Source organism: Maylandia zebra, linkage group LG22, assembly GCF_041146795.1.
Source record: "Maylandia zebra isolate NMK-2024a linkage group LG22, Mzebra_GT3a, whole genome shotgun sequence".
Lineage (NCBI taxonomy): Eukaryota > Metazoa > Chordata > Actinopteri > Cichliformes > Cichlidae > Maylandia > Maylandia zebra.
In genome coordinates, this window is record NC_135187.1 from 16,888,456 (window position 1) to 16,911,008 (window position 22,553).

General features: G+C 41.2%; 1 protein-coding gene across 2 annotated transcripts; it reads left to right on the plus strand.

Annotated features, from left to right (window-relative positions):
- The first annotated feature begins 832 nt into the window (after positions 1–832).
- On the plus strand, positions 833–21,354 carry grhl2b (grainyhead-like transcription factor 2b). Of its 2 annotated transcripts, none has more exons than XM_004549163.3 (16): positions 833–1,212; positions 2,897–3,068; positions 3,606–3,673; positions 5,014–5,386; positions 5,995–6,053; positions 6,192–6,348; positions 7,127–7,238; positions 11,157–11,251; positions 14,882–15,040; positions 15,890–15,947; positions 16,124–16,263; positions 19,085–19,122; positions 19,261–19,352; positions 20,115–20,200; positions 20,330–20,394; positions 20,484–21,354. In XM_004549163.3, exons 1-16 carry the CDS (start codon positions 1,193–1,195, stop codon positions 20,596–20,598), a joined length of 1,809 nt encoding a protein of 602 aa, XP_004549220.1. In that variant the 5' UTR covers positions 833–1,192; the 3' UTR covers positions 20,599–21,354. The 2 variants fall into 2 exon arrangements, with proteins under 2 accessions (XP_004549220.1, XP_076735374.1); XM_076879259.1 differs by lacking the exon at positions 833–1,212 and adding an exon at positions 1,226–1,500.
- The last annotated feature ends 1,199 nt before the right edge of the window (positions 21,355–22,553 follow it).

The window sequence follows — 22,553 nt, forward strand, 5'->3', positions numbered from 1 at the left end:
ATCTTAAACTATTTTACCATTTATTCAGCTTTCAAAAATAACATATATCACAATTGTGCTCAAATAATTAATTTCCTACCACTTATCCTGTTTCTCTTTGACCAAACAAGTCGACATATTGTTTATATAGTATAGTTTTATTTGCTGTGTCTCTGCTCTGTGAATGGACACTTGTGTCCATCAACCGTCTTCATTAAAAAAAGAAAAATGAAGTTTTATATTCAGCAATTATAGATTGTTTGCACCCCACCTGACCACTTCCACAGTCATTGTATGACACACACACACACACACAGAGACACACACACACTGTTTGCTCTGGCAGGGTATTCCTAAACACTGGGATCTCCTTATACAATAGCTTCATTAAGGGGACAATGGCATTGTGTCAGCTAATGACAGGGCTCCTCCCTGCCTTCGCTCTGCTCTGAGATTACCTGGAACACACACACACACACACACACACACACACGAGTCACTATTGAAATCTGAGGGGTCAGAAGTAAAATCAGCCGATGGGGGAATGAAAGACAGCCTGAGGGAGTGAGTGGCCAGTTCGAGGCTGTGCAGTCACGCCTCGAGTCCTCCTGTTTCAAACATAATCAATCATAACAGAATCAAATCATATCTGAAGCCGTAAAAATCCGTAAATCTAATCTGTTTCCTGTGTGTCTTCGTTTTCTGTGTCACTGCGGCGTCTTTGCTTCGCTCGCAGGTAAGGTGGGCCTCTACCTGCCCCCAGCAGCCAATCGGATCTCCTCTCCCCTCGACAGCAGCCAATCAGCGGGCAGACTCGCCCTCAGCCTCAATTGTTCCACTGTGAAAGAATTCAGAGCCACAAAGTTGACCGGCTGCCATTAAAAGAGAGTCATGGCAAATATCGCAATGCGCTAAGTATGACACGCTGATGTTTGTCACCGTAATCTACGTTTAAGGTGAGCGAGAGAGACGCAGAGGGATTGGCTGCTGCCTTACCTGCCCAGGTGGAAGGAGCGGAGGAGAGGCAAGCCAAACACAAACACAGGGAGAGAGAGAGAGGAGAGAGAGGGAGAGAGGGGCAGGGAGAAAAGAAGCGGGGCGAGAAAAAGTCGACTTACCTGTAGCCCAACTTCTGGCAACTCACTCTCACTCTATTACCTGCTCCGACTTGAAAGTCCAGTTTCACAAGGAAGAATCGTAGAGGAAGCTAAATATGTCACAGGAGACAGACAAGTAAGTGATCGAGCCAGAGGAGAGGATCTTTGCTGATTTCTACATGCGGGGGGGAGAAAGTTGTTCAAGTGTTTTCTTTTGAGTCTGTTATTAAAACGAAGCTGCTTTAAACCCGGGATTACCTTTGTTTAGGACACACACACTTTAAAAAAAAATAATAATAAGGGGGGTGTAAAATGGGGCTCGCGTACCGGTTTCGCTCCGTTTGGACTGTTTATGACAGATATGAAGCTGTTCTAGGGCCTGGAGGAGAAGCTGACAAGCTTGGCGCCGTGGATTTCATTAGAGGTGAATTCGCCATTTTTGACTGATGGGAAAACCTTCAGGGTGCAAGGACTGTTATTTTTAAACACTTTAACTAAAAAAATATACTTTTTTGTGCTGCTTTTGGATATCATTGCATCGTTTCATTCCCTCCTCCTATTTAAGGCCTAGAGAGCGTGTTGGATCTGCTTGTGAATGGGAACAGTTTGTAAAGCCTGCTGGTCTCTTCTGTTGTTTTCTAACGGGATATACAAACTCCTTTATTTATTAACAGTTATTTTAAAGAAATCAACCTTTGGACTGCAGCGCTAAAATTTTAATAGAGTCAGAAGGATTTTGCTCTTGAAAATTAAAAATTAAAATTGTTATTTTTTCCTTAACAATCATAATAATATTAATAATACAGACCAGATGTTACAGGTGTCCTGCTTTCTCCAAATTCTGTGTAATTTAAATTGTAATTGTGTCTAATATTGTTATAACAGGGATTAACTGCATTAAAAATAATCTTATGCCTTATTTCATTTAGTTAGATCATTCCCAACACGATAATCAATTATTATTTCATCCATTATCATCACTATTAGAAGTATATGTTGCAACAAATATGGTTGTCAAAGTGTGGCTGCCCATAGTTGATTTTCCAGTTTTTCTGCAGAGCTGCTGTCTCCCGCATAAGTGGAAGCAGCAGGTGTCTGCCTCTATTTTGACACACAGCGTTAACATTTACTCAAACCCAGCAGATTAAAGCTCCAAAACTCCTAAACATCGCTCAGACGTCTGCTTTCCGGCGACCCTCTTTCACAATACAAGCTCGATCCAAAGGCAGGAGCATTATTTATTTGCAGCCGGGTAAAGAAAGCATGCCATCGTGCCTTTTTGTGTGACTCAGTATAAGGAAGACACAGCGGAGCTTCTCTTTTGCCCTTTATTTTCTGTATAAAGCTTTTGCATCACTGGTCGCAGTGCACAAATAGAGAAAGCGGATCTTTCATACACTTACACAGAGATCTATGAAAGAAAAAAATTCTCATTAATATTTCCTGTGTAAATGTCTAGAAGTGTGTTGAAGCCACAAACATGAAAGCCAAATGAAAAATGGCCACTGTCAGACATGACAGGAGCATTTCGTTGTGCAAGTTGCCACATTCGGAGCCTTTCCTGTGATTGGCTGAGCTCAGAGAGATGTTGTGGCAACACTGTGTGTATTTAACTGGTCTCTGATCTGATCTTAAGTGAGCCTAAAGAGCAAAGAGGAAAACACACAGAGAAAAACAGACAGGCGTGAACGCTGCTCTAGCTAATTAGTTCATCCATCACAGTTCAGCCTGGAAAATAACAGTTGTCATGTTTTTTTGATCGCCTACCAAAAAAAACTGTACATGTGTAAAACAGTGTTTAAATCCCTGTGCTTCTCAAGCAAACGTCTGGTAGTGGTGGTCCCCAACGAGAGGAGGGCGTACACCAGCGAGGATGAGGCGTGGCGGTCGTACCTGGAGAACCCGCTGACAGCCGCCACCAAGGCGATGATGAGCATCAATGGAGACGAGGACAGTGCCAACGCCCTGGGTCTGCTCTACGACTACTACAAGGTGCCCAAAACCCTCATAAAGAGCACCTGTTGTCCTTCGCCTTTGATTCTTTCATGCATCTGTACCATTAATGAAACATTCAACATAGCAAAAGTGATAATGAACTCGGTGTGTGTGCAAGTAAGCCCTGTCTAAAAGCTCTGAACACAGTTTTTCTACTGATTGACATTTATGATGTCACTGAGATCAGATATCCCCAATATGGTCATCTCAGGCACTCACCTGCTGATCAGAGCTTTTTGTTTGTGAGGGGCAGCCAATCAGAGGAAAGCTGGCTGAAAGGAGATGAAATAATAATTAAAATGTAGCAGCATATTAATTAACATATTTTGGACATTTCCTTTCTATTTAGATTTGTCAAATAAGTTAAATCAGACCACAATGACAATTGTTTTAACTGAATCGACTGAAACATTACACAGCACAGAGGTCTGACGTAAACAGGTGACATGTTGCATGTGGGACACTAAACTGGGAGCTACAGCTCCCTTATAGGCTTGACCGAGAGTGACTTGACTGTCCTCCTTTTCTCTGTAGGTGCCCAAAGAAAAGAGACTTCTGCAACTTTCCAAAGCCACTGAAATTACAGAGGAACAGGAGAAGAGGTCAGTGAACACTCGCCTCGTTCGAAACACCACGAAAATACGCCCAACATGGTGGTCGACGTTTCCAGCAGCAGGTGGAAACAAACAAGGGCGCTCAGTGCAATGAAAGTAGACAGTTAAAAAGATGTTCTATGAAAACTGTTTAATACAAAAAGCCATTTCTTCAAAAATTGCTTTCAGTTACAATAGTAGCGAGTCATCTAATCTAAGGTCGCAGTGATATGAGACAAACACCAGGAGCATGAACGTGTGAAAATATCACAGATCAGTGAGTCTTGTTTCACTCCAAGCACTGATACTGAAAGAAAGAAGCCCAGACTGGACTGAAGCCAATGAAAGGCTCCCGCTCCCTGAGGAAAAAAGAAGAATACAAAAGATTTGATGATATAATACGCTCCGGCTCTGGGAGCAAACTGCTGTTATCTACTTACTGATCTGTAAAAAGGGAAACATCGCCTCATTTCCATTTAGACAACATGCTGCGTGAGTGTTTAGAGAAACTGTGCCTGGGAGCATCATTACATTTATTTTATTATTATTTTTCAGCTCTTCAACGCTGACTTGCAAATTAGTGCTAACCTTTAAATGAAAGCAGCTTCTCATTGGAGTTTTCTTCTTCTACATAAACCTGCATGTGTTGTATTTTAGTGGCGAACGCATTTTTACATCTTAAAATATGAAAAGGGGACTTTTTTAAAGACCTGCATTGACCCTCTGTAACCATGTTTATTAGAGTTAAGCCAAAAAACGACCCCCTGAAGTTAAAAAACAGCAAAGAAGCACAAAATACAGTCGCAATGTGATTTTTCTGGGAATCGGCTAAGTCACTGCTGTATTCATATAAATTACAAAAACCTGCATTAAACATCATCAGATTATAATCAGTGGTCTTGAGATCGCAGTTCATCAAATGCTTAGCCTTTTATGCCCTCCATGCAGGCTTTTTACCTGCATGCAACCAAAACCTGATTGTTCATAAACCAAAAAGCTTCCTGAAGTGCCAAAGCTTTTGCCTCCTGCAGACAGATTTTGCATATTCATATACAGATATCTATTTATAGTGAATGCATGTTTTACCTGTTTTATTCCATTTGTTGCTTTAGCGTACATCAAACCCACACAAAAGACACCACAGGGAACCTTTCTTTTACTAAAACGAACATCAGTTTTAGGGCTACTTATGATTATTATTATTTTTTATTTTTTTTTTGTTGAGGCCGTAAAGAGAGCAGCAGACATTTACCTCAAGATGTAGCTCACCCAATAATTTTACTATCTAATAGTTTGTGCGTTTCACAAGGAAACACATGTAATCCTATTAATTTCATGTTTTTATTCAGGCCGATGTTGCAGAACAACCCCAGCAGCCAAAGCGAGGTGGAGATGGTGGACAACCGCGTTCAGGTCCTCAAGTCCGTCCCCGTCAACCTGTCCTTGAACACCGAGCACCAGGAGACCAAGCGGGAGCAGTTCAGCGGCTCGACGGGGTCGGGGGACGGAGGCTCTCCGGCTGTTGCCGTGGTGAAGGCCGAGGTATATGCGCCCGTCTTCATGCCAGGAGGGGGGGCTCACTACAGGGTGGAAGGAGAAGACTCGGCGCGGGTGATCTACGAACAGAGTCCGTATGAGGTGACCACGGTCAGTCACAACTCGTACGCCAAAGACGACGAGCAGAGCCCGCCTGACAGTCCGTACGAAGAGGAACGAGACGCGGTGAGAATGGAAAGAGTGTGACATGAACAGACACTGATGAAGATAAACATAGAATCGGCTTCTTTTTAAGGGAACACTGAACAAAAAAAGCACACTGTTGGTGCTAAACTTGTTGGGCATTGTAGTTTATGTGCTGTTGATGCCAGTAAATCTACAAGATAATCAGCGAATATAGCAACTGTCCAAAGCTGCTCAGTAGACCACAATGCATTGCAATGACAGGATCAGGTCTGCTTCTTTTCTTCTTTTTGCTGTGTTGTTATTATAATCCTATAAACCACCGCTGCATGAATGATGAGGTGCTAGAAGGCATGCCGGGAAGAGAAATAAAGCAGGCACTAAAACAGGAAATGTAACACAAGAGGACTGCTGATGATTTGAACTGTATATGCTGGACAGAGACTGATAAATGTACAAATATGAATCACTCAGAGGTTAAAGGCTCACTACATTCGTCCATCCGATGTGCTCCCTGTAGCTCGGAGGTCTCCAGCTGACCAGGACCTTCACGTCTTTCCACCTGCAGCATTGTTTGAGCAGTTCCTCTAAAATGTGCCTTTATATTGAATAATTTCCTCTTTTTCTGTGTTTTTGTGCCTTTTCAACAGAAGTACCACTCGCCTTCCTCTCTAGCCACAGGTGACTTCTTATTTCATCAGGAGGGAATGTAAGTGACTCAAGCCCACCTGCTATCACAGTGGCTGTGGCGTAAATGTTCACATGCAGACCATTTTGTAACCAGAAGAGCCTTTCGGTGCGATTGTCATTTCCAGTCACGGGGCTCTCGGTGTGTTTGTGTGTACAGCGACAGCTTCCAGTACACGCTGGACGCCACGCGCTCGCTGCGTCAGAAGCAGGGCGAAGGGCCGATGACCTACCTGAACAAAGGCCAGTTCTACGCTGTGACGCTCAACGAGCTCAGCGCCAACAAGCGCCTCCGACACCCCATCAGTAAAGTCCGGGTGAGCATGTCCACATCCGTCTTTAATCTCTCTTTCGGCATTATGACCTGTAGCAAGTAAAATTGCTAAAATTGCTAAAATATAAACTCAGATGTTATGAATCGGATACTGCCCAGAAGAATATGTGGAGATCAAAAACAGAGCTAAAACAAAGGTAAGAAATTAAGGAGAATCTGTTGTTCTTTTCCTTATTTTATGTGATTGGCTGCTGATCGTATTACACATTTCCAAACTCCCAAATGAGGTCACCATATGCAGGAGTAATCCCCTTGAGCTAAAAGGCTTCAAGCTCCTCCAAATGTTCACTTTTAAAGCGGATTTTCTGCTATTTTCTCTTTGTGGTGTCAATAAGAGTATTATCGCTAATGTAGTCATCTCAAGGCCCGGCTCTGGCTGCAGATGGAAAGTGCAGATAAACTCTCAGATTAAGATAGAGTCCAGTATGAAGCTGTGAAATAGCAAAATATGTGCCTTTAACTTCATAAAATGTGATTTTTTTTTCATAGCTTGGCCATTATGATGTGAGCAGTTTGGCTAGGATAAGCAGGAAACAGTTAACCCTAATCACTCAGACAGAGTTTATTAAAACTTGGGTAAATTTTGAGGTGATCATCCCCTTTTTGTTGTTATATTGATGCAACTCTCTGGAGATAATCTGAGTCCAAAGTTACAAATAAAAGCCAAGCTGTAATATAAAAATGAATGTCAGATAGGACTGGTGTTGTCTGACTCATAAGTCGTGTTAACGTTTTGTTTTCTGTCTCGTCTCCCTCCTCAGAGTGTGATCATGGTGGTGTTCAGTGAGGATAAGAACCGAGACGAGCAGCTTAAATACTGGAAGTACTGGCACTCCCGGCAGCACACGGCCAAACAGCGAGTCCTGGACATCGGTGAGACTTTCACTGCCTCCCTCCATCTTTTTGTCTTCATGTTCCTTCCCATGTTGAACAGATGAGTGAATGAAAACGCACAAAGCAAAGGACAAGATGACACATTTATGCTGGAATGTGCTTAACCAATAAACACAGCATTGCTAAACTGAGAGCAAACAAGCCTCCACCCAGATGTCTGTCTGTGGCCGTACAGCTACCCACCATCAGACAAAAGGCTGGGCCGTCGCACACGCACACACACCTGAGTCTCCTAATGTCTACGTATGGCTGAGACCCACCACTTAAATCCTCTAATCTCTTTCACATTACCTGGGAGACTGAGCAGAAATAATTGTGAAAAGAGAGAAAAACAATAATCCAAAGCAGGGTTCAACTTGAAGTTGTGAAACTCCGTCTCACAGCGTTTCCCACGGGTAAACACGTTCTCATCTGAAGACTCGTAATCGTCACACTTTTGACCTTTTGTCTGCCGTCGATTTTCAGTTGATGCATTTGAATTTGAACCGTCTTTTTCTACGCCTTGTTGAATGAGTGTGTGTGAGAAGCGAGTAGGCGGTTTGCCTTTTGACAAGCTAGGGCCTGCTCGGAGAGCGGAGATGTAGAGGTATGTGGGAGAATTCGATGGGAGAAGCACACACAGACATAGGCAGCTTGTCAGGACAGGGAGAGGAATGCTAGCCACACTGTTACCTTAGCTGGTCGTGGTCTGTTGGAAGTAATTCTTCCCCAGTTTAGATCTTCATCTTAATTCTTATATTTATACAACCCGAGACAAGTCCCAATCAGCCTACAATTCACACACATCTTTACATCTGCCGGGAGAGACGATCCAGAGGATGCCAAACCCGTTAACATTTTGGACTTCTTTCATTTTTAGTCAAGAAAATATTGGTCAGTTTGCTCTCGGATGGGTAGATCCACTGGAAGAACTGAACATTTTCAAAGACAGTTGTGTCAGGACCACTTTAGTGAAAGTAGGCTCTAATCAGAGACAAAAGATATATGATTAATGCTGCTGTTGTAGTCATAGAGAATTCAGGCCAATATTTAGCTTGAATATATTAAGTCACATTTAAATAATATGTTATGAGCTTTAACTTGTTGCGTTTTTAATGTTTGTTCTTGATTTTTTTAAGCTGATTTTGTAAATGTTGTGCTCCATTTTTTCTCCCTGGTTTTGTGAGTCTGTTCTGTTTGTCTGTCTGTTGGTCTGTGTGGTTGGGCCGGCCCGGCATGCGTGGATTAAGTTAGGCAAGTAAGCACGATGTGGAGCAACAGTTTTCTGACAGTTGTTTAAGGTATATTAGTAAGATAAACATATAATCAAGAGTTCAACTGGAGGCTTGTTTTGTAGTTGTAGTTATGTGTGGAATAAATAACCTTTTCCCCTTTTTTCCTTTACATCCACCTTGCTTTTTATTACGTAATGACGTGCACGCTTCCTCCTGAAAAGCTTGGGTTAAAAACTTTACTTTACAAAGAAGATTTGAAGGTTGCAGCTATAGTAGAATTCAATTTGAAGTGGTAAATCCCAACTTCCAAATCAGAATTTTCAAGTGGAACACCCATCAAGTCAAATTTCCAACTCAGGAAGTTGGAGAAACCCCAGCAACTCCAACTTCACAATCCAAATGCATGTTGACATTAGTAAAACTGTAAAACAGCAACCACTGCTATGTATTTGTGGCTTGCTTATTTAGTGTGTCACAAATACACATGGAGCTCAAGAGCAAAATAAAGTCTGGACCCACAAAGGTCAGGAGTGACATCTGATTTCCGAGATAAAAGTATGCACAGCAACTTGGTTATAGCATGAGGACAAGGAGCTAGGATGGAGGATGGGTTGCAAAGCAGCTTGCAGAGGCAGCAACTGAGTTGAGCACTCAAAGCACTTTCTAGGATTCACATGGGCCAACTCAGGATTCAGTATCTTGGCATTAAATGTTTTCCTAAAGCCCTGTGGAAGATCCATTATTGACTTTTAGTCGTGTTTGTTTGGTTTACTGTGTATTCAGGACAGACAGAAAGTATAGTAGTCTTGATGATAAACAGAGCCTCCTGTTTCCTGACTGTGACCACGGACTTGAAAGTGATATGAGGCATCTAATAACAACATTTCTCAAAATGCTGAACTGTACTTTTAAAGGGATCTAGAGCCACTGTGCTGTTGCTGTGACAGGGCACCCAGGCAATCCTAGAAGATAAAACCTCAGTTTGCAAAAGGGCTCAGTGTTCAGATCCTGGATAGGAGCCCACTTTTTCTAGACGGGTTCCCAGACTACGATAAGTGCAGAAATGATCACACAGCGGACGACAATAAAATAAGAGATTGTTATAACTAAATGAAACGAGAGATGAGTCGCAAAACTTAAATAAAAAAGAGGTTAACTAAAGGGAAAGCATGCTAATTTAGGTGTTAATGAGCCAACATAAGAGTTTCTGTCATCCAGGACTGCTTTGCCCAGGTGCACCAAATGTAGCTGTCTGCTTTCCTGGTCCCTTCATAGACACATAGGAAAACACAGTTAAGAGAAAGAGTAAGATTATATGGCACATTTTATTATCAAATTACATAAATAGTCTTCAAATAACTGCAAAGCAAGAACTTGAATTCATCTCAGCATTAACATGATTACTTGGAAATTAAAGGTATTTTACTGCTGTTTTCATGTAATCGCATGTGTGCGTCTGTTTGGAGGAAGTGTGGTAGCTTTTTCAGCCTGCAATTCTTTGACACCCTGTTTGGCATTTGCTAGTGTAATGAGTTTCTGTTTATAGGTGTGCATATATGATACAAAGATCGTTATCATGTATCAACAGAGAGATATTATCTGCACACGGACACGCTCATCTTTCAAAAAGTATACATTCGTTAAAGATCATGCTGACAAACCAGGCCAGCGATCGAGGACGGGCCGTCGTCCCCGCAGCTTCAGCTAGCTCAGACTGCGCGGCGGTAACTCGAAGATATTCAGTGATCTGAGGTGAATAGCGAGTCGTGGGGGTTAGTGGGGATGAGGCGGGATCCGTCATGCCCCTGGGCAGCGTCACAGAATGGATCATTTGAATGAGCCTACTTAAAGTGGGCTGTTAGCAGACAGGCATGTTGTTGCTGCTCGCCTTGCAGCTTTGTGCACCTGTTCAGAAAGCAGGAAGTATTGCTGTAACGGTGGTTAGGTTGAGGGAGGAGATGAGCAGTCACTGACAGAGGGGGCGGGGGGCATTGAACTGATCACAATTGGATCTCATCCTCCCACACGAAGATTTTTATTCCAAGGCTATTTCTTGGAGATGATGGATGGATGATGGATTCTATACTTTACTTAGTGGCAAAAAATTGTGTGGCAGGCAATGCTTTCTTCATTATCTGCATATTTGTGGCGTTCCTTCCAAATAACGATATAAACCTTTGGAAATGGGCCACATGAGCACAAATCTCTCCGCAGTTTTACAGTCTAAATCCTCAAAATGAAGGGACGCGTGAAATCTCTTTGCTAAAATAGACAGACGTAAATTCATTCTTACAGTAATGATAGTCATGATTCACTCTTTACATTGAAATAAAATCCCGGGCCACATGTGAGTCATTATGCCAGCATACCACAGCCCTGCAAGTCCATCCTGTTTGTAAGTCTGAGGTCAACAATATGAATCTGATGCACTCATCTGACTGGCTTTTAATGTGGTCCTCTGCGGCCAATAGTCTTCTGTGTTTCCTCCTGCTGCCTTTGAAGCCCGAGTCTCTGTTTGCTCTTGCCGATAAGGCTTTATCTCACAAAAGTGAAGCGTGTCATTTCATTGCTTATCTTAAATAACAATAGCTACCTGCTTTTATTGACCGGTTTGAGGGGCGGTATGACTGTTTGCTGAAGAACTCATACTTGAAATGAACCGTGTCCCCGTGTGTCCCCACAGCTGATTACAAGGAGAGCTTCAACACGATCAGCAACATTGAAGAAATCGCCTACAACGCCGTCTCCTTCACCTGGGATGTGAACGAAGAGGCCAAGGTACAAATTTATTACGGCTGGGTGTGTGTGTGTGTGTGTGTGTGTGTGTGTGTGTGTGTGTGTGTGTGTGTGTGTGTGTGTGTGTGTGTAGGAAATAAATGTCATTGTAATTTTCCCAGAAACTCCATAGTATTTACTCTTGCTGGAGGCGTGTTGGAAATAAGAAAAAGCAGTGGGACAGGTTTTTTGAGCTGATTCAGTTGTTGGCAAACAAAAGCACTTTCGAATGTGATGCAAGCACCTGCCTGACCCGTAGGCATCACTAACGCTCTTGCGCTCATTTTGAAATCAACAATTGATTCCTAAAACGTTGGCAAATGGTTTCTGCCGCTGTGATCGGAGTGGTTTTGACTGCGTGTCATAAAACTGCCGGGCAGTGTTGCGTAGCTTTGCTCTGTTTGTCCTCCTTTGTGGCCACTCCTTAAACGGAGCCCCGCCGGTGTTTGAACTCCAGAGTGCCCCCAAGGGCCAACACACACACTAGTCTCCGTCCCCACCCTCTGTTGTTTGTTTTGCCCTCATTTCTGTGTGAGCACCAGCGACTGTGTGAATCACTCCGTGTTGTGTGCCTCTTTCATTGTAATAGCAGCCTGGGGACAAAGACAGTGCTGGAGAAAATGCAAGCTCACTTCTCTAGATAAATATTTGCTCTGTCTGTTCATCTTTTTCTGTCTTTCTTTCCTTCTGTCACTCTTTTTGCCTCTCTGAATCTGCACAACTATTGAGCCTGAACGTATGCATGTTGAACCACGGAAACAGGTGTACTGCCCTGCTAGTTTAGTGTATTTGCTCTTCTCTGTCAGGACTAAAAGAAAACCAGGAGGACTTTAAAGAGACAGAGTCTTTTTCACTTCCATGATATGTTTTTACACGCCTGATATGCCTGATAGCAAGTTGAAAAACACTGCTTGTCAAATGAATAAGATGTAAGGCAATAAAGAAGAACACAACACCCAGAGGCTGAGCCTCAATTAAACACAATAGAACTATTTTCAGAGTAAAGCGCAAATGATATGGTGTGCACGCCTGAAACAGAGGTTCCTGCTTTAAGTGCTTTTTATTTGAAGAAAAACTTATGTCAGGGGCCGCTTTAGTCAAAGGAAGATTACAACTGTTATACTGTTCTATTGTGTGAAGCCTAAAGAGATCAAAACAGCTGCAAAACCCAGAACAACAGTTGCGACATCAGACACAGCAGAAAAAAGAGGGGCTTAGGTGATGGTGGGTTGCAAAGTGGCTTGCAGATGCAACGTTTAAATACTGTGCCCATGTCAGCATGTCCTTTGACATTGTTGATTTGACTCATCAGCAGTGGAAAATATCGAATATTAAGAGTTATTGGCCTTCTTTAGTTGAGCTGCATTCAGAAGTCACAGTTCTGTCACCAAGAAATCACAGTTTTTGTCCCAGTTTTGGGAGATTAATTTTTATTTGTTTCCATTCAGTTTAACCTTTGCTTTTAGTGACAGGTTAGGTGCAGATACCAAAAACTCCTTGGTTAGGTTTAAGAAGAGGTTGTGGTTTGGGTTACAATATGGTTGTTTACACCATTATCCCTGCAGACTGAAAAGTGATGCCTGCCCAGTGACAGCCAGGGACGTTTGCAAGCACCACCTTGTAATGAGTTGAGAGTAACATACCTGTTTTACTATTTTCTAATGCCCGTGGGTCACAGCACTGAAGCCTAAAAACACCTTGTGTCTATCAGAGAGACACAGCTTTGTTAAAACAGCAGGATTTGACCCGCCCGAGCATAAAAATGGACCAATGCTACATAATATTTAGACACAAGAGCCCATCTGTCTAGAGAGAAAAGTTATTATTGTACGGGAAGACAAACAAACTACTCTGAGAGAAATGGGAGATTTTTTTGTTAGCCCTTTGCACAAGTACTTGATTATTTTTATTATATTTATTTATTATTTTAAACTTTTAATGGAGTTTATTGCTTCATAAATAGAAACCAGAGAGAGTGCACAGCATAAGTTCCCATGTAATATTTTATTTTCATTTTATGAGGCCGAGTAATCTTCCTACATGTCACTAAAGTACATCTCAAGGATTTAAGCTGGTAGTCTTCCAACAGGGTGCTGTTGAGAAACAGTTACTCGATCTTTATCAATTTTTTTCTTTTCTTTTTAGCGGCTCACCTTGCTCTGCCATGTATTTATAAACGGGTGGTGCAGTTAACGGTTGTAGCTTTGGTGTTTAAATAGAAAAATCAGAGAAAATAAAAGTGAGAGAAGTACTGCAGAGCAGAGAATAATAAAAGAATGGCGCTTTAGCATTGACCCTGCCTCTTCTCCACAGGCTTTCCTCTTGGCTGCTGTAGATAATGGAGTTTTTATGGTTCAAGTTAATGACCAACCTCCTTGGCTTTTGTTGTACTGCACATTTATAACACAGACCAAAGATTGATGGCGATGTGTGCCGAGGCTTGACGAACAAGAAAAGCAGAAACATAACAGATTTTTTTTTTTCTAACTGATGGGAACACCACCACATGAAAAAGAAAACAGTTTCTCACTGATCTGTTATCTCTGTACTTTTGATTTTTATCTGCTGAGAAGAAAACACATCGCAGGGGAAAGGAATTTTGTTTGTTAGACACTTAACAGCCAAGTGTCTGTCAAAAAAAGGGGGGGGAAAGGCTCCCACTGGCTAACTAAAGGTGTTTCAGAGCTGACAAAACTATGTATGCCGAACATTTGAGTTTTAAAATTAAAACATGCTGGCTCGCTTTGGGATTTAAATATGGACAGACTCTAACAAGGTGCTGGAAACATTCCTCAGACATTTAGATTCATATTGAAATGATAGCATCACACAGTTGCTGCACGTTCTGTGATGTGAATCTCTCATTTCACAACATCCCAAAGGTGCTATGTGGGATTGAGATGTGATGGCTGTGGAGGCCATCAGAGTACATCTGAACTCATTGGGGTGATTTGAGATTTTGCGTGTTATACTTCTGGAAGCAGCAATTAGAAGATGGGTACATTGTGTTTAAATGATACTCAATTGGTACTAAGGGGCCCAAAGTGTGCCAAGAAAATTTCCCCACACCATTACACCTACAAGCAGCCTAAATCATTGATGCAAGACAAGATGGATCCAAGGTTTCATGTTGTTTATGTCAAATTCTGACTCCACCATCTAAAAGTTGCAGCAGAAGTTGAGACTCATCAGACCGGGCGACATTCTTCCAATCTTCCAGAGTACAATTTTGGTCAGCCTAAATTTTCTGTTCTGAGCTGACAGAAGTGTCACCCAGTGTGGTCTTCTGCTGCTGTAGCCCATTCAGAGATGCTCTTCTGCATACCTTGGTTGTAAAGATAGTTATTCGAGCTCGTGATGCCATCCTGTGAAGCCTAGAGATGATTGTGTGGGAAAATCCCAGTAAATCCGTTTCTGAAATACTGTCTGACAGCTGTCTGATGCTGGTTGTCTTGACCATGTCTGCATGCATAAATGAACTGAGTTGCTGCAATGTGATTGGCCGATTGGATATCTGCGTTAAAGAGCAGCGTATCTAAAAAAGTGAGGACTGAGTGTACTTTTATTCCTAAATTGCAGAGTTAAAGTATTTTAACATTTCCACCTCTCCTTCCTTGTTCTGTGTCCCTGAAGATCTTCATCACAGTGAACTGCCTGAGCACAGACTTCTCGTCTCAGAAGGGGGTGAAGGGTCTTCCTCTGATGATCCAGATTGACACTTATAGCTACAACAACCGCAGCAACAGGCCGCTGCACAGGGCCTACTCACAGATCAAGGTCTTCTGTGACAAGGTGATAGATCACTTCTTCTGTATTTCTTTATATGTGGAGTCCTTTAGCCAGAACCAAATGCGCCTTATTTGTTTAGTAAGTTTGATTATTCTTATTTTCTTGACTCATTCATTTCTCAGGAGAGATTTTAAAGGGACAGCCCACTCCAATCGCACATGTGCATGTTTACCCTCTGGCCTATAATGCCGTTTTTGTCCATCTAGATTGTTTTGGTGTGAGTTGCCCAGTTATGGAGATATCAGGTGTCTGCCTTTTCTTGAATACAATGGATATAAAAATGCACTTGCCTTGTGTTACTCAGGGTGACAATAAATACCCTCAAAAACTCTTTTCATGAACTGTGACCTGTTTCCTTAAAAAAACCCTCATTAATCTTTGTTGTGAGCTGTTTCTTTAATAATTAAAGGCGCCTAAAATGTGTGACTTAAAGAAGTTGTAGTTTAAAGGACTATAAATGAAGTTCGTGCCTTCATTTTCTGTACAGATTACATAACAGCTCAAACAGTGAACTAAATTCAGAAGCTTGAACAGAAATACGCTACTGTGAGTTTAACTGCTGTCTGGTTTTGTCTCAGTTCATGTGGCATTGACGTGAAGTCATTAAGCTGAAGTTACTTGTGTGTTCTGAGCTGCTGGGAGTTACCAGTAAGAGGCGCACTCACTGTAAAATATTCAGACAGGTAGCTGCAGTGAGGCAGTTATATCATGACATCAGTCCTCCCTCTAGTGGTCAGTTTATGCATCCTCTGCACAAAATGAAGCTTACACACACACACACACACAGATGTGTTTTTTTTCTGAGGCTTGTTCATATACACAAACTGATGTCTCTTTTCTTTTTGTTTCCAGGGAGCTGAGAGGAAAATAAGGGATGAGGAGAGAAAACTGTTACGCAAGAAGTCGAAAGGTACGAGCCGAGTGAGAAATAATTTAGTTTTGAATGAAAATGAAAAAATAATCAGAGAAAATTATAGCTCCAGGGTTCAGTTTGAGGTTTGCAAATCACTGTGAATATATCTCCCCTTCATAAGTAATAATTGTTGCTATTCATATTCTGCTTTTTTCATTTGGACTTATCTCCAGGGAAAGACGGAGGCGTCGGGGTGATAAGTGCCACCAAGAAGTCCGACACCACCTATTTCAAGACCATGACCGACTTGGATGCCCAGCCCGTGCTCTTCATCCCCGATGTTCACTTTGGAAACCTGCAGAGAGCCGGACAGGTAGGTCACCTCTTCTTTTTCAAGCAAACTTTGTATTTTTGCAAAAATGTAACCCAAAATATCTGAATTTCACACATGTCCTTAGAGTAGATAAAGAGAGCCCCAACTCAGTAGGTGGCAACATGAAAGAGGAAACACAATGGGATAAACAAAGACCTATTAAGAAAACTGGATAAAAGGAACAAATAATGGCGTGCCTGCAGAGCCTACAGGCTGAGAGGAAGCTTACCTCGAGTCTGTCTTTGGCAGAATTAAACAAAAGAGATGAAAATATATGAAAATGTTCAGTCATTAATATTATCTGTGAGTGGTGAAAGTATGTGAACCTTGAGGATTAGCAGGTGAAATGAGAATTGGGTGTGAAGTGATACCATGTTTTTATATAGCGAGCAAGGATCAAGGTCTGATCTTTTTAATATTGTGGAGGAAGTGTATCGTGGCATGAGCAAACAAGACCTATGAAAAAGCGTTTTTGTTGCTTCTACGGCTGGAAAAGGTTACTGAAGCGTCTCTGAGGAGTTTTAACTCCATCAATATACAGTCAGACACAAATAAAGACTCGGTGGGTTCATAAAAATCACTCCAGATGTGTAAAAGCTGTAGCACAAGACTGAAAAACAAAGGTGTGCACAAGAAGGCTACAAGAGAACGCTACTGCTGTCCATCTGCTCTTGGCCAGAGGAGCCCAAAATAAAGTTTAAGGGTATAAATAAGAAGCATTATGTTTGGAGATATGAAAACACTGAATCCAAACACGCAAGAATTCAACATCCCTCCATATTTCAAATTCAAATTCAAATTTTATTTGTCACGTACACAGTCATACACAGTACGATATGTAGTGAAATGCTTGGACAACTGCTCGTGACCTAAAGAAAACAAAAAAAGGAAAGGCTATGAATAAGATAGGAAATAAATATGAAAAATTAAAAAGGGTAAATTTAACTAGGAAGGAATAAAATATAAATTAAGGTTAAAAATGAAATAACTGTACAACACAAATTAGAATGAAGGGTAAATTTAACTGGGAAGAATAAGATAAAATATATAAATTAAAGTTGAAAATAAAATAACTGTACAACAAAATACACAATACACAATATAGAACTATATAAGAATGTATGAAGAAATCTAAATATAAATAAATATATACACAATAACAGCAGCTGTACAAGTATTAACCGGAAATGAAGAATATAGTGACCAGTGTTGTGCAAAAACAATGTCCAGAAAGTCCAGTGTGTGTGTAAGAACCATATGTGTGGGTCAGTACTGTGTGGTGGTGTGATTGAGAGACCGTATCGCCTGCGGGAAGAAGCTCCTCCTCAGTCTCTCTGTGTTGGTCTTCAGGGAGCGGAATCGCTTTCCTGACCTCAACAGAGAGAACAGTCCATTGTTGGGATGGCTTGGGATATTTTGGGATATTTTGCTGGATCTGTGCCCGGAAGGATGAAACAATGAATATAAGAAGCAAATTATAACTATAAATTATACAATCAAAGAAGAATAAAATTAACCTGCTTCCTGAAAGTCAGTATTCCAGACATCCTTTTCTCCAGCAACACTTCCCAGTATTTCCTGGGGGAACCTGGGGCATTCCCAGGGTTGACAAGATATACAGGGTGTATCAAAAAGAATAATCCGATTTCAAAGTGCTTTCATTCCTCAGCCATTTAACCAGTAACGATCAAAACACGTCCTCTTTGCTGGGGAAGCAGAACAGCAGCCGTGACTCCAGACATACTTGCACGAGACGAGTTTGACTATTGTTTGGACATATGCTGCATGTCTGGAATGGGACACATTACACATTTACATGTAAAACTTTACATTCGGCATGGATTTTAAAATTTACTGCAAGATACACCACCCTGTATAATAGTGTTACGGCCCCTTCCTCCAAGAAAACCTAGAAAGGGAGGCCCCCAAGGGGCATTCTAACCAAAATCTCAAAGCATATCGACAAACTCTTTTTGACCTGGAGGATCAACAGTTCTACTCCAGGCTCCTTCAAGAGCCTTACCCTATCCCCAAGGCTCAGCCCAGCCTCCCTGCACATGAAAATCATTTGGGGTGGCCGTAGCTCAGGAAGTAGAGCAGGTCATCTGTTAACTGGAAGGCTGGTGGTTTAGATCCCTGGTTGCTTCAATCTAATGCATCCATCGGAATGTGAATCTGTGTGAATCCTAGATAGAAGAAGGGCTTGTGTGAATGAGCAGGTTTAGAAAAGCTATATAAGAACCAGATGGTTCACCAGTTGTTGCCTTTAGAATCTCATCCAAACCTGGTGCCTTGCTACTGGGCAGCTTCTTAACTTCCCCAGCAACCTCTGCCATTGTAAAAGTCTTCCTTCTTCACAGAGGACTTTTGGCAGGGTTTAGGAGTTCCTTGGTCAGAGGTTCTCCTCCCAAACTGAACACGGCTTGAGCTAAGCCCTGCTATCCAAGTCCTAAAAGTTCCTAATCCAGTAGAAATCTTGTGTAAGGACCTCAAATGTCCAGTTTATATTCAGAAATCCATCAACATTGTGGAGTTAAATATACTCTGAGCATTACACCTGATCAGTCACCTCGAACACGGGGTGAAGTCATCTTAGAAGGTTCACATACATACCCCAACAGAAATCTGTACTACTCGAGAAGTTTCTCCAAAAACAACCGAGCAAAACATTCTCGTCTCATTTGCTTAACTGTTTTTTAAGGAGCCATGTAAATCGTATATGTGCAGAAATATAGAAAAGACTTTTAGATTTATTTCTGCGTGTTTTTATATTTTCAATAAGATTAATTTCTGCCACTAATACCTAAAGCTTCCTTTTCAGGTGTTTACCTTCAACACAGAGGAGATTGAGAGAGAAGGGTGAGTACGCGTCAACACGAAACTCCTGTTTTCATACAAATATAAGTCATGCAAATGAAAGCAGTTTAAGTGCACATCACCGCAATGGAAAAAAGAAGACGTGCTTGCGCTTGACCTGACGCTGTTCTGTGTTTACAGGAGTGTGGTGGTGAAGAGGATGTTCAGGTCGTCAGATGAAGATCTGTGCCCGTCTCCTCACAAGCAGATCAAAGAGGAGGCGCACAAGAGAGGTACGAGCACGGCTGCCTTCTCCTACACCTGGACGTCATCTCTTCTGTCTTCTTTAAGTGACCTTCTAGAAATGACAAAGTCCAGGAAGGAGAGCAGGGAAATACGCAAGAGAGTTTGACATTTCTAATGATTAACGATGCAATTTATAACAAATCAGGCCCGAGAAAGGGAAACACCGTGCCCAGAACCTTTTCCATCCAGATATTTTCCATCATACGTAACACGAGCAGCACTATTTACGCTTAGTAACAATTCGATCATTTTGATTTAACTGATTATTTGGATAAGCAACATGAAACCGTTCTCAGAAGCATCTATGATTTGTCTCACCGGGTAATCTTCTGTATGTTAGCAGATAGAGGTACATTTAGCAGCTGTTCTGGAGCTTCACAGATGCTTACGTTTCCATTTCTTCCAAGCACTTCTTCTTCTTCTTCTGTGAGACTGAAAGTTCATTCCTTGCAAGGTTCACTGAGTCACACCACCTCCTTTTGCAGCCTCCCGGCTGTTATGAAACTGCATTTTTCAGATTTCCGATCGCTTATTTAGTCTGTAAAATGTCACAAAAACAAAATGTGTTTGTGTGGCCCCGAAGGACTGTTGACATCAGATGAAAAGTAGTAAAAGGATTTATAAATGGTTGCTGATTAGTTTGACAAACACAATACCTCTAAGTGCTTCCGTCTGTGCACTCCAATCATAGGCACATTATTATGTATATAAACTAAAAGGTGGCCTGCTCTCCTCCCTCCTGTCTGCAGTGCTGCTGTATGTCAGAAAGGAGACAGACGAGGTGTTCGACGCTCTGATGCTGAAGTCTCCCACGCTCAGAGGCCTGATGGATGCTGTGAGTGATGCCTCTCTGTTTGTACGTGGGAACTAATGTCAAAGGCACAGTTTGTTTGCAGCCCGAGCGCCTGTTCATAAGCTGCTTTTTTATTTTTGCTTCTTTTCTGTTTTTTTTTCTCATCGGTAGATATCAGAGAAATATGGCGTGCCGACGGAGAGGATAGCCAAGGTGTACAAGAAAAGTAAGAAAGGGTGAGTGAGGCAAACAAAAGGAAGAGGAAACTAACTTGGAGCTTGAACTTTTTCCACACGAAATCAAACTTTTGCTGTTTTTGCGGCAGGATCCTGGTGAACATGGACGATAACATCATCGAGCACTACTCCAACGAAGACACCTTCATCCTCAGCATCGAGAGCTACGCAGACGCCTTCAAGATCATGCTGACGGAGATTTGACAGCTTGTTAACTGACTCAAGAGACTGTGGGGGAAAAAAATCAAAAGAGACATTGTGACTGGTTGATAAGCTGACTGGCATTACTGGAGACAGTCCACTGGAGCTGTACAGATGCTTTGAGGTCAACGTGGAAACATGTGATATCTCTCCCACACTGTTACACTATGAAGCAAATTGCATTTCCTGATTGTCTTGTTGAAAGGACGTTCCTATGAACTGGTTTGGGGTTAGATGATAGACCACAGATTCGTATTCTCCAGTTTCACAGCATGTTTGTTTTGTATAAAAGAATATGTATGCTTATCCTCATTCTGTACAGACTTTATGTTGCCAAATAACACATCAGGAGTAGACTTGTGAAATGCCTGATGTACTGTATTTAGCTGCAGCTTGATTTAGTTTACCCCAAGTAATTTAGTAGCTTTGCATGCTGGCCTTTTTTTGTTAGATGTTATTTATTAATGCTTTAATGAGATTTTAAATTTCGCAATTTATCCAAGAATTTCAAGTGCTACATTTTAGTGACTTTTAACTAGTACTCTTTAACAGTACTCGTTAAGTTTTAAAATGTCATATCCCTTCATTTCAGCCGTGTTGTAGTATTTACAGGTCAAAATAAATATGATTTCTAGTCCTAAATGAGAATAACATTTGAAGACTAAAAACAGTCTCATTGGAGACAAGCGATATGCTGTTGTTGTTGGAAACTCAAGTGTTTGGTTGTGTTGAAAAATTAATAAAGGTATGGCGATATCATTTTTTGGCAAAACTGTGATTAGGAGTCTGTGAGTTAAATGCTAGCATGCTCACTAGTACACAAGGAAAGACTGTTAGACTAAACATAGAAAAGTCTGGTTACCAAACTAATAAATTACATATACAAGTGTGTTTTCTTTGTGCATTTTAAAGCAGCTCAACATTAAACACAATGAATAGAACTGGAGTCAAAGACAGCAGCTAGAGCTGTACTATGCTATGTATGTATGTATATATATATATATATATATATATATATATATATATATATATATATATATATATATATATATATATATATATATGTTAAAGCTTTTAAAATTTAGGTGAGTTGTCTACATTTGAACTATTATTATTTGTAATCTAGAGGATGTAATGTGGAATGTTAGTATGCTAACATTTTCCAGTTAGCGCGGTACACTAGCTAGCTAAAGCTAATAAGAGTTTATTTTATTAAAATAATATTTAAGCTTTCAGCTGCTAGTTTATTCACAAGGGATCACCAAAGCGACTGTTTCGCGCTTCATTCTTACATCAGATACTCTTTTTAATGTAATCCTAAAGGGATTTTATTTCTCCTCCCAGGATTGATCAAGGCATTTTCTTTTAACTTGTTCAGTGAATGTATAAACTATAATGTGGAGCCACTGATATTTTTTTTTAATAAAATATTTAGTTCAACTTTTGTTCTCAGAGAGGCTCCAAATGTTTGAGTTTCATTGCAGTTTCATAACAGCTAAGAAGCTGTCCAAGATGTTGCTGTGACTTGGTGAACAGTTTTCATGAATATGCTTTCAGTTTAACAGAAGTCCTTACAGTGAATGGGGTCTTGAACACAGTGTGCCCGGACCAGGCTGTTCTCGGTGAGTATTGTTAATTCCAACCGCCTGGGCAGCCGAATGTTGGCAAGGCAAGGTGGCTGTTAGGCCAGCAAGACTTTGCATCTCCATAAATATCAGAGCACATTTGCAAATAGCTAGCTTGCAAATTCCAAGAGATGTTTAAAGGTCACACTACATTGTCACCTAAAAACAAATCTTGAAAGTATATTTGGCAACACAGAAACACAAGAAAATCACATATAGTTTGTAGTACTTTCTGCCACCATTGTGATTTAAATAAGAATGCATTCTGGGACAACTGGTTACCTGATGTCCTCTGCTTTAGTCTTTTATTTGGGATCTGTTTACCTTTACTTG

Excerpts from the sequence above, each read along its gene's own strand:
- grhl2b (XM_004549163.3), top strand. The coding sequence starts at position 1,193 with ATGTCACAGGAGACAGACAA. Across the intron at positions 16,264-19,084 it reads ACCTGCAGAGAGCCGGACAG|GTGTTTACCTTCAACACAGA; the intron begins GTAGGTCACCTC and ends CTTCCTTTTCAG. Across the intron at positions 19,353-20,114 it reads AGAGGAGGCGCACAAGAGAG|TGCTGCTGTATGTCAGAAAG; the intron begins GTACGAGCACGG and ends TCCTGTCTGCAG.